We start from the raw sequence: 12,579 nt of genomic DNA, 5'->3' as shown, positions 1-12,579 counted from the left end.
CCACTCAACACACTGCAGCTTAAAGCCTTGCAAGCTTTTTAAAAATGTGTTCATGAGAGGAGGGTGCAACTGGTAAGGCCAGCATTAATTGCTCGCCTGAATTGCTCTCCAAAAGCCTGCATTTAGACTGATTAATAATTGTTTCAACTGAAAAATTGAGCCTTAGTATTTTCTCACTCACTAGAATTCACACCATCCAGGAAAAAGCAGCCCACTTGATCAGTACACTCAGTGGCAGCAGGGTGTACCATATACAAGATGCAGGAACAAGCCTCTTCAGACTGCAAACCCATGACCCTTACCATCTAGAAGACAAGGGCATGGGAACATCAGCACCTGGAGGTTCCCCTCCGCCTTCCTGACTTGGAAATATATGGTTGTTCTTTAACTGTCGCTGGGTTAAAATCCTGGAACTCCCTCCCTGCCAGCACAGTCATTGTACCTACACCACAGTGGTTCAAGATGGCAACTCACCACCACCTTCAAAAGGTCAATGAGGGGTGGACAGCAAATGCTGGTATAAAAGCTCAGGAGACCACAGAAGGTAAATCCAAAGAAGTTTAATTCAACAACAAAATTAAAGGCCACAATGCGACTTACAGTCCAAAGGTCTCCATCTGGACTACTAATCACGATGATCGAAATACCTCTTTTGGCGGTCCCACTTCTTTTCCATCTTCCCGCCAAGGTTCAAGACGACAGCCCGTCAGCAACTCTGCCTGTGCTATCGTGGTTGTAGCATGTGGCGGAATGCACTAAGTAAAATTGAACCATGGTAGCTTTGTGTCAACTGACTCACGCCTTGTTTAACTGTCTGGGCTCCCGTTCCACCAGGCCATTTGAAGATGGGTGATATGGGGCGGATTGGATGTGTTTCACCCCATTAGTGCGCATAAATCCTTGAAATTACTCACTGGCAAAGGAGTACCATTGTCAGTGACAAGCACCTCTGGAATCCCATGGGTGCTGAGGGACTGGCGCAACTGCTCCACGGTGGCTTATAAAATGATGGGAGACATCCAGTGCATGGATGTCGTCATTTTGACTGGGCATCGATCAGGAGCAGAAATATTGGGCCTTGCGAAGTCAGCATGCAAACGCACCCATTAGCATTCCAATCACTCCCAAGGGTGGAGCAAGGCTGATGGAGATTCTGCTGGTGCTCTTGGCAAGCCGCATATTGCTGCACCATTTGCTCCATGTCGTCATCGAGCCCTAGCAACGACAAGTGACTCCTAGCGAGCATCTTCATCTTGGGATCCCCGGGTATCCAATGTGCAAGTCCTGCAACATGGTTTGCTGACCTGGCCCTGGGACAACCACGCACTCCCCACAGGATGGTGCTGTTCTCCACGCTGAGCTCCCGCTGTTTTGTCCCGCAGTTCTCTGGAAGTTGCCCCTACAATCTGCCATGTAGAACGACATGGTACAATTTTGCCAACATAGGGTCCTTTTGGGTCCACGTGCGGACTTGGGCCATGACGGGTAATGTGTCCATAAAGTTTAATGCCAAAACAACTTTGTCTGGTACTGGCGGGGATGGGGGCTTACAGGCCGTGGGAGTCGTCCAAGGGCATCCACAATCTGTGTACCTGGACAATTTTCAATTGTGTATTCATACACCGCCAACAGCAAAGCCCACCATTGGATCCTGGCTGAAGCTTTTGGCAGCACCATTTTATCCTCCTTGAATATGTTGAGTAAGAGCTTACGGTCCGTGATTACTGTAAAATGATATACGAAGATTTTGATTAAATTTGTTAACTGCAAAAATCACGGCTAGTCCTTCCTTCTCAATCTGCACATCGCGGCACGTTGATCACATAAGCCATCGTCCTTTCCATCCCATTGTCCCACCAACGGGACAACATTGCCCCAATGCCATATGGAAAGGCATCACAGGTGAGGAAGAGCGGCTTCAACGGGTAATAATGTGTCAACAGTTTTGAAGATAGCAGATGCCGCTTCATCCTGGCAAATGCTTCCAGTTGTGGTACTTTTCACACCTATTTCTGGTTCTTTTTTTTTAAAAAAATGAGGTGCGTCTAGGGGGCGCGAGCAAGGTAGCCATGACAGTTGACAAACCCTAGGGATGACCTCAGCTCTGTTGCGCTCTTGCAGGGTGGCACGGTAACACAGTGGTTAGCACTGTTGCTTCAAAGTGCCAGGGTCCCAGGTTTGATTCCCAGCTTGGGTCACTGTCTGTGTGGAGTCTGTACTCTCTCCCTGTGTCTGCGTAGGTTTCCTCCGGGTGCTCTGGTTTCCTCCCGCAGTCCCGCAAGACGTGCTAGTAGGTAATTTGGACATTCTGAATTCTCTCTCCTTGTACCCAAACAGGTGCCAGAATGCGGCGACTAGGGACGTTTCACAGTAACTTCATTGCAGTGTTAGCACAGAGCTAAATCGCTGGCTTTGAAAGCAGAGCCAGCAGCACGGTTCGATTCCCGTAACAGCCTCCCCGAACAGGCGCCAGAATGTGGCGACTCGGGGCTTTTCAGAGTAACTTCATTTGAAGCCTACTTGTGACAATAAAGATTATTTTTTTAAAAATTAAATTAAAGGGGCGGATGTCCTGGCCTACACTTCGTTGGTGGCACGGAGGTTGATGACACTGCCGAGTGCTTTGTTGTGGCTAGGGGAATGGCGTTTGCACCTCAAGAAAGGTCAAGTACACCGTAGGGGTCGATTGAGGGGCTCTAGCGAAGGTGTTGACCGTTTATATTGTACTTTAGAGAATTGGTCACCGTTAGCTGGTTCGCCTTTTGTGGCGTTCTTTTTGTGGATTTGGGGAGGAGGAAGTGGGGTTGGGCTTGGTATTTTATGAAAACTTTGTTTATGCCTTTGATAACTTCGGTGTAAGAAAAATGTAAACATTTTTAAGAATAATCATTCCCAAAAAAAAACTCTGCCGTGCTTTCAGTTGTTGGGGCTCCCTTGATAACCCAGACTCCTTCCTCCACCAATCTATCCTTATTGACATGGTATTCCAAGTATGTGACCTCTTTTCGCCTGGAAGACACACTTGCCCTATTTCAGGCGAACACCCATGTCAGAAATCCAAAGGACCTCTTTTAGGTTGCCCAGGTGTTCCTTCTCAGTGACAGTAGACAGCCACCCTGGCAGCCCTTAGAGGATGTTTTCCATCACCTGCTGGAAAATTGCACATGCATATGACACCCCGAATGGAAGCTGGGTGTACTCATACAATCCCGTGGGTGTGGACGGTGACATATTTTCTATACGCCGTGTCTAACTATCTGGAAGTACTTGTGGCTCATGTCCAACTTTGTGAATGAGTGACCCCGGTGGTCAGTGGAGAGCTAATCTCCATTAGGGCCCACAGGGAGAAGAGAGAGGGGAGGGAGAGGGAGAGGTTGGTGGGGGAGATTTTAAGGGTGGACAGAAGGTATGCAGAGGCCCCCGAGGAGGGGCTACTGAGGGAGCGACGGAACCTCCAGACGGAGTTCGACCTGTTGACCACAGGGAAAGCAGAGGCACAGTGGAGGAAAGCGCAGGGGGTGACGTATGAGTATGGGGAGAAGGCGAGTTAGATGCTGGCACACCAGCTTCGTAAGAGGGAGGCAGCGAGGGAGATTGGTGGAGTCAAGGATAGAGGGGAGAATACAGTGTGGAGGGCGGTGAGAATAAATGAGGTATTTAGGGACTTCTATGGGGATCTGTACAGGTCTGAGCCCCCAGCAGGGGAGGAGGGGATACGACGATTCTTAGATCAGCTGAGGTTCCAGAGGGTGGAGGAGGAGGAGGTGGCTGATTTGGGGGCACCGATTGGGCTGGAGGAGCTGGTTAAAGGATTGGGGAGCATGCAGGCGGGGAAGGCCCCGGGGCCGGATGGGTTCCCGGTTGAATTCTACAGGAAATACGTGGACCTGCTGGTTCCGTTGCTAGTGAGGACTTTCAATAAGGCGAGGGGAGGGGAGGGACCTTGCCCCGACAATGTCTAGGGCGCTGATTTCTTTGATCCTGAAGCGGGACAAGGATCCACTGCAATGCGGGTCGTATAGACCGATCTCGCTCCTCAATGTTGATGCTAAGTTGCTGGCAAAGGGGCTGGCTACGAGAATTGAGGACTGTATCCCGGGGGTGATTCATGAGGACCAGACAGGATTTGTGAAGGGTAGGCAATTAAATACAAATGTGTGGAGGCTCCTCAATGTGATTATGATGCCCCCGGTGGAGGGGGAAGCGGAGGTAGTGGCAGCTATGGATGCGGAGAAGACCTTTGACCAGGTGGAGTGGGAGTATCTTTGGGAAGTGTTGCGGAGGTTTGGGTTCGGGGAGGGGTTCATCAGTTGGGTCAGGCTGCTATATAGAGCCCCGGTGGCGAGTGTGGCTACGAATCGGCGGAGGTTGGAGTACTTTCAGCTGTACCGGGGGACGAGGCAGGGGTGCCCCCTGTCCCCCTTGTTGTTTGCACTGGCAATGGAGCCTTTGGCCATGGCACTGAGGGAGTCCAGGAAATGGAGGGGACTGGTCCGGGGGGGGGGGGGGGGGGGGGGGAGAGGAACACCGGGTGTCGTTGTATGCTGACGACCTGTTGCTGTATGTGGCAGCATTGAGGTATTGTGTTGCATTCAGGGGACCAGGGAAGGGGGATAGACGAGCTGCCGCTGAAGAGGGCGGAAAGGAGCTTTCAGTACCTCGGGATCCAAGTAGCTAGGAGTTGGGGGGCCCTGCACAAGCTCAATTTAATGCGGTTGGTGGAGCAGATGGAGGAGGATTTTAAAAGATGGGACATGCTGCCACTCTCACTAGCGGGTAGGGTGCAGTCGGTCAAAATGACGGTCCTCCCGAGGTTTCTCTTTGTGTTCCAGTGCCTTCCCATTATGATCCCCAAGGCCTTTTTCAAACGGGTAAGTAGCAGCATCATGGGTTTTGTGTGGGCGAATAAGGCCCAGAGGGTGAAGAGTGTGTTTCTGGAGCGTAGCAGGGACGGGGGGGGGGGGGGGGGGGGGGGGGGGGGGGGGGGCTGCTGGCACTGCCAAATTTATGCGGCTATTATTGGGCAGCCAATGTGGCGATGATCCATAAGTGGGTAATGGAGGGAGAGGGGGCGTGGAAGAAGTTAGAGATGGCGTCCTGTGTGGGCACGAGCCTGAGGGCGCTGGCGACGGCACCGCTGCCGCTCTCGCTGACAAGGTTCACCACGAGTCCGGTGGTGGCAGCGACGTTGAAGATCTGGGGGCAGTGGAGGTGACACAGAGGTGAGGTGGGAGCCTCGGTTTGGTCCCCGATTCGGGAGAATCATCGGTTCATCCCGGGAAGGATGGATGGGGGGGTTTCGGAGCTGGCATCGGGCAGGGATTAGAAGAATGGGGGACCTGTTCATCGATGGAACGTTTGCGAGCCTATGGGCGCTGGAGGAGAAGTTTGGGTTACCCCCGGGAAACGCTTTCAGGTACATGCAAGTGAGGGCATTTGTGAGGCGGCAGGTGAGGGAATTCCCGCTGCTCCCAGCACAGGGGATTCAGGACAGGGTGATTTCGGGTGTATGGGATGGAGAAGGCAAAGTTTTGGCGATTCACCAGGATCTGAAGGAAGAGGAGGAGGCCTCGGTGGAGGAGTTAAAGGGCAAGTGGGAGGAGGAGCTGGGGGAGGAGATAGATGAGGGTCTGTGGGCCGATGCCAAGTAGGGTTAATTCTTCCTCCTCTTTCGCCAGGCTCAGCCTAATACAGTTCAAAGTTACTCACAGAGCGCATATGACAGGGGCGAGGTCGAGTAGGTTTTTTGGGGTGGAGGACAGATGTGGGAGGCGCTCGGGAAGCCCGGCAAATCACGTCCATATGTTCTGGTCGTGCCCGGCACTGGATGGGTTTTGGAGGGGTTTTGCGAGGACTACGTCCAAGGTGGTGAAAGCCCGGGTCAAGCCGAGCTGTGGGTTAGCTATATTTGGGGTAACGGACGAGCCGGGAGTGCAGGAGGCGAAAGAGGCCGGTATTCTGGCCTTTGCGTCCCTGGTAGCCCGGCGGAGGGTTTTGCTACTATGGAAAGATGCGAAGCCCCCTAGTGTGGAAGCTTGGATCAATGACATGGCAGGGTTCATCAAGCTGGAGAGGATAAAGTTTACCTTGCGAGGGTCTGTGCAGGGGTTCCTCAGGCGGTGGCAACCGTTCCTAGACTATCTCGCGGAGCGTTAGGAGGAGGTCAGCACCAGCAGCCCAGGGGCGGGGGGGGGGGGGGGAAAAGAGGGTTCTTTTGGGGGGGCGTTTGGGTGGGTGGGGGGGGGGCTTCCCTATTGGTGCTTTTAAATGTCATATAGGGGGTTACCGTATACGGGGGAAATCCAATGTATAATTTCTGTATAATGTTTGATTATTGTGCTCGTTTCTTTCTTTTTGTTGGGGGGGGGGGGGGTTTGTTGAAAATCTGTTGAAAAATTTGAATAAATATATATATTTTTTAAAATAAAAAAAAGTGAATGAGTGGCCCCCAGCTAATTTAACTTGGGACCACTCATACAAGCTTTGTCGTTTTGTAATCACCACACAGGCGAACGGACTGGACTGGCTTCAGCACCAGGACCGCTAGCGCTGCCCACTCTGAACTGGACTGGGCATATTATGCCCAAGTTTCTAGCTGACTCAGTTCGTAGCAGGGCATATGGGACCAGGCAGGCACAAAATATTTAGGTTGGGCCTCTGGGTCAAAGTAGATATTAGCTGTGGCTACTTTTATCTTTCCCAGGCCATCCTGGAAAACTTCCAGACATAGAATTTCATAGAATTTACAGTGCAGAAGGAGGCCATTCGGCCCATCGAGTCTGCACCGGCTCTTGGAAAGAGCACCCTACCGAAGCCCACACCGCCACCCTATCCCCATAACCCCTTAACCCAGTAACCACACCCAACACTAAGGGCAATTTTGGACACTAAGGACAATTTAACATGACCAATCCACCTAACCTGCACATCTTTGGACTGTGGGAGGAAACCGGAGCACCCGGAGGAAACCCACGCATACACGGGGAGGACGTGCAGACTCCGCACAGACAGTGACCCAAGCCAGGAATTGAACCTGGGACCCTGGAGCTGTGAAGCAATTGTGCTATCCACTATGCTACCGTGCTGCCCTCAAAGACACTTTGAGGACTTATTCTGAAGCGGCAATACCCATCCGGAAGATTTGTTGACAGCCTAAGCGGAGTTGCTGTAACCAGCAGGAGGCTGGATCTGGGTCCTTGCACAACACCAGTGATAGCTGGACCGACTGCTGTCCGTGGGTATCCGGGGTCACAGTGGTCCCAATGATGGTCAATGGTTCCCTCGTATATGTTGCGAGCCGGGTCTGGCTATCCCTCAAGTCAAGGTGCTGGATCCCCAAATGGAGCTAATGGAACATCTATTGTCCAATAATTGAAACAGCAGGCCGCGTATTGATTTCCATGTCCAAGGGGTGACCGGTAACTTGGAACATAATTCTTATTTGGACTACTTTGTGGGCCACAAGTGTAATATCCTGGCATGAATAGAGGATTGGCATGGATAGACAAAGGAGAACCAGTGGATGTGATTTATTTAGATTTCCAGAAGGTCTTTGTCAAGGTGCTGCATAGGAGACTGCTAAATAGATTAAGAGCTCATGATGTTAAGGGTAATATCCTGTCATGGATAGAGGATTGGCATGGATAGACAAAAGAGAACCAGTGGATGTGATTTATCTAGATTTCCAGATGGCCTTTGACAAGGTGCTGCATAGGAGACTACTAAATAGATTACGAGCCCATGGTGTTAAGGGAAAGATCCTGGCATCGATAGAGGACTGGCTGACTGGCAGAAGGCAGAGAGTGGGGATATAGGGGTCTTTTTCAGGATGGCAGCCGGTGACTAGTGGTTTGCCTTGGGGGTTGGTGCTGGGCCCACAACGTTTTGCAATATACATTAATGATCTGGAAGAAGGAATGAAAGCACTGTTACTAAGATTGGAGATGATACAAAGATTTGCAGAGGGACAGGTAGTATTGAGGAAGCAGGGGGGGCTGCAAAAGGACTTGGACAGACTAGGAGGGTGGGCAAAGAAGTGGCAGATGGAATACTATGTGGAAAAGTGTGAGGTTATGCACTTTGGAAGGAGGAATGGAGGCGTAGACTATTTTCTAAATGGGAAATGCTTAGGAAATCAGAAGCACAAAGGGACTTAGGAGTCCTTGTTCAAGATTCTGTTAAGATTGACGTGTAGCTTCAGTCGGCAGTTAGGAAGGCAAATGCAATGTTAGCATTCATGACGAGCGGGCTAGAATACAAGATCTAGGGATTAAGTTCTGAGGTTGTATAAGGCTCTGGTCAGACTCCATTTGGAGTATTGTGAGCAGTTTTGGGCCCCGTATCTATGGAAGAATGTGCTGGCCTTGGAAAAGGTCCAGAGGAGGTTCACAAGAATGATCCCTGTAATGAAGAGCTTGTCGTATGAGGAACGGTTGAGGACTCTGGGTCTGTACGCATTGGAGTTTGGAAGGATGTGGGGGTATCTTATTGAAACTTACAGGATACTGCGAGGCCTGGATAGAATGGATGTTTCCACTTGTAGGAAAAACTAGAACCAGAGAACACAATCTCAGACTAAAGTGTAGCCATCTGGGATGGCCATGTCCCGATTACAAAATGGACATTTGCAAAGAATGCAGGGAAAATTGGATAATACTAAGAAACAAGCAGGTGCAAGGTTTGTCTGTTGATTAGAACCTTAAGCTCTCAGGCAGGACAGAAACTGCTAAGCAATCTACATACTAATAAGCCATCTCCGGGGACAAAAGGGAAACATAGGGCAGCACGGTAGCATTGTGGATAGCACAATTGCTTCACAGCTCCAGGGTCCCAGGTTCGATTCCGGCTTGGGTCACTGTCTGTGCGGAGTCTGCACGTCCTCCCAGTGTGTGCGTGGGTTTCCTCCGGGTGCTCCGGTTTCCTCCCACAGTCCAAAGATGTGCAGGTTAGGTAGATTGGCCGTGATAAATTGCCCTTAGTGTCCAAAATTGCCCTTAGTGTTGGGTGGGGTTGCTGGGTTGTGGGGATAGGGTGTAGGCGTTTGACCTTGGATAGGGTGCTCTTTCAAAGAGCCTGTGCAGACTCGATGGGCCGGGTGGCCTCCTTCTGCACTGTAAATTCTATGATAATCTATGATTTAGATACACAATGTTAAGGCAGACACCCCGGCGCCAGAAGAGACCAAAACAAAGCAGACCAATAGTCACCTAGGACACGCCGAACAATCAGGGAACCACCCCTCTATTGGAGGAAGATGAATACGACTGATTGGGAAAGACCCGATTAATTGGGGCCAAGTTCAAGGCCCGCCCAAAGGCGCGCAAAACCCTTTTTAATATAAAAGGTATTCCCCAAGGGAGAATCTTTCTCCTTTGGCTTTGGCTCTCAGCGAAGAGAGAGACCAGCCTAGCAGCTACATCAGACCAAGTAAGTTCCAAGTCAACGCACGCTACGAGATAGACGCTCCTAGTTGCTACCCTGTAAACAGCTCAACCCAGCAGCCTCAGAACCGAGCAAGGCCATGGTTCCTCTGACTGAGTGGGCACCCGAAGCTAAGTACAGGCTTTAGTAATAGTGGTAGTTTAGTTTGTAGAGTTTATGCATGAGTAGATTTGACGGTGTGTAAATAAATGAGCATTGCTTTTGAACTTACTAACTGGTGTATCGAGTCATTGACCAGTATTCGGTTCTGAACCTTGTGGCGATATCGAAAGATACCTGCCGACTCTTGAGCAAACGTAATTAAACAGAGCCAAATTAAGAAACAGCCAAAGTTAGCAACAAAAGGGACGATCCTTTAAAACAGAGATGAGGAGGCATTTCTTCAGCCAGAGGGTGGTGAATCTGTGGATTGCTGCAGGAGGTTGTGGAGGCCAAATCACGGAGTGTCTTTAAGACAGAGATAGGTTCTTGATCAATAAGTGGATCGGGGGTTGTGGGGAGAAGGCAGGAGAATGGGGATGAGAAAACAAATCAGCCATTGTTGAATGGCGGAGCAGACTCGATGGGCCGAGTGGCCTAATTCTGCTCCCGTGTCTTACTGTCTTATGGTGTGATGCACTTTAACTGCATGAAGTCATCTTCCTCGAGCGGGGAAATGTGCAAAGCTCTGGCTCGAAGCGCTGCTCGCCTGGTCAGGGTGACGTATTCTCTACCAATTCTCAACCATACAGTGTCTGCAACTGCAAGTATAGCACCATTGGGAGGACACCTCACTTTCCTCTGGGGAGATGTCCCATCGGGCTGTGGTGGCCCTTGGCCAGTGGGTCTGAACACGGTGACTGCTTTTGGAGAGGTGGGGGGGATTACTCTTCGGAATGGGGAACAGCCAACGCTGTGAACGTCGTAGTCCATTGAACCCTGGAGTATCTGAAATCCGCCTTCTGCGTTCTCACGGGGCAAGTCTATGGGCCGTAATAGATCCAAGGCCGGCTCCATTAACAGCTTCCTTTGGGTCACTATTGTTTACGTGACACCAAATGATCAAGGAGGGATGAGCCAAAGTCACAGGCACTTCAGAAACTCTGCAACTGACTCCCCAGGGGTTCACATGTCCGTATTGGAAGTGGTATCTCTGCATCATTATCGCCAGCTTAGGGTAGTAATGATTTGCGACAAGTTCTGCAAGATCGCTAAAGTTTTTTGAGTCCATGGCCGCCGGATAGGCAAAACTCTTGTAAACGTTGAATTAAAGTCGGGGCCCTGCAGGCGGTCAGGAGTATTACCTTTGCCAGTCATCTCCAACAAGGCCATTTGCCTGGGAGAAATACCGCATCCGTTCGGTATACTGGGCCCAATCTTCCACGCCCGCATCAATTAAATCTAGCGTTCCAAAAAGCGGCATTTTTAAAGTCTCGCTGACCCCATTCTCATGCGGGGGAATTGCGGTGCAGTCAGGGTATCCAGGATCGCAGTCATTGTTATCCTCATCGCCAGTATAAAAGCTCAGGATGCTCGAGAAGGTAAATCCAAAACAACTTTAGTTTGACAACAAAGGTATTGGCCGCAGTACGGCTTATAGTCCAAAGATCCCAATTGGGACTACTGATCACGCCACCCAGTCCAGGCAGACTTTTATGAGACTATTTCTATGAGCCCCAGATGATGGGATTCTGCCCACCAGCAGGGGGAGCTTGTATTCCATGAGTCCCACTGGGAGATCAATTAGGGTGTCTCTGTGGGTCTCGTGAGGGTTATTGCAGCTGGCCCAGCCAGTGATGCCCATATCCCAAGAATGAATGAAAAAAAAGTTTTTAATAATGTAGAGGAAAATCAGATCACAGAAGGGAAAGTACAAGACCGAAAATAAGGTTGCAACACATCTAGGTGATCTCAACCAATTTAAAAAGTGCCACACCATGTTTTTTTTATTTCAATTTTGAATGGCTTTTGCCAAAATAATTATCCAGTTCCACCCTGAACTGCTGCGGAGCAGTCTGTTCCACACATTCTCAACCTACTGTGTAACACGCTAATTACCTCAACATCCTGTTCCGGTAGCTCAATGTGGCTCATTACAACATCACTCACTGTTACTTCAGTAGGACCCTCTGGAATTGTATACGTTTCCAGATTTCCAATTGTTTGTAGAGTATCCTCATTTCCATCTGCCCAGGTTTCAGAACTGTAAAATATGCACTTCTCGTCAGACAATTGCTTTAACCTCTTTACAAGCACAATACACACACAACTGTAGATGTCAACTGTAACTAACATTTATCAGCAATAGCTGAAGGTGCAAGAGGGGCCTAAAGCAATTTCAAACAATCTTGGAGTACATGTCACAGTCTCACACCCGAAGGGATAAAGCATCAGGTATCTCGCACTGCACTTATGAATTTGAGGACCAGGAGGTGAAAGGGAAAGAAAGAACTCTGTGTTTAAAAAGGCTTGCTTTATGTAACACTATTTCATTGGACATCTCAAAATACTTTACAGCCAATGATGTACTTTGGTTGGTTGAAGTGTAGTCACTGTTGTAACATAGCAAATACAACGGCCAGTTATTTTTTTTTTTTTAAAACGCACATTATGCAAACTTGTATCAAAGTAGGTTACAGCACATAAACACCCGGGAAACATTCTTCCCAACAATCAACAATACAGTTTGTACAGATTTTTCCCCTTTATCAACCCCCCCCTCCCATCACCCACACCCCCACCCCCCTGCAACGAACAGCTCCTCAAACACGGTCACAAACATATCCCACCTTTTGTCAAACTCCCCTGCTGAGCCCCTTAACTCATACTTTATCTTCTCTAACCGCAGGAAGTCATACAGATCACCCAACCATTCTGCTACCCCTGGTGGCGATGTCAACCTCCACTCCAGCAAAATTCGTCGGCGTGCAATCAGAGAGGTGAAGGCCAAGACATCGGCCTTCCTCCTCTCCATGAGCTCCGGCTTCTCTGAAAACCCAAATATCGCCACCAAAGGGTCTGGGTCCACTCCCTCCTCCACTATCCAAAGACCGCGAACACTCCCGCCCAGAATCTTCCCATTTTTTCACAACCCCAAAACATGTGCGCATGATTCGCTGGCCCCCACCCACACCTCTCGCACTCATCTGCTACCCCCTG

The 12,579-nt window shown here is 49.9% G+C and overlaps 1 protein-coding gene across 2 annotated transcripts in view; it reads right to left on the bottom strand.

Annotated features, from left to right (window-relative positions):
• LOC140429280 (uncharacterized) overlaps nucleotides 1-12,579 on the bottom strand; it is a 172,240-nt gene that overhangs the window by 25,349 nt on the left and 134,312 nt on the right. For both annotated transcript variants that reach the window (XM_072516072.1, XM_072516073.1), the window contains exon 11: nucleotides 11,479-11,623. In XM_072516072.1, the coding sequence (XP_072372173.1) occupies nucleotides 11,479-11,623 (145 nt within the window). The remainder of the gene's footprint in view (nucleotides 1-11,478; nucleotides 11,624-12,579) is intronic.

Source organism: Scyliorhinus torazame, chromosome 9 (genome assembly GCF_047496885.1).
Source record: "Scyliorhinus torazame isolate Kashiwa2021f chromosome 9, sScyTor2.1, whole genome shotgun sequence".
NCBI lineage: Eukaryota > Metazoa > Chordata > Chondrichthyes > Carcharhiniformes > Scyliorhinidae > Scyliorhinus > Scyliorhinus torazame.
This window is presented reverse-complemented; position numbering and strand designations above follow the sequence as displayed.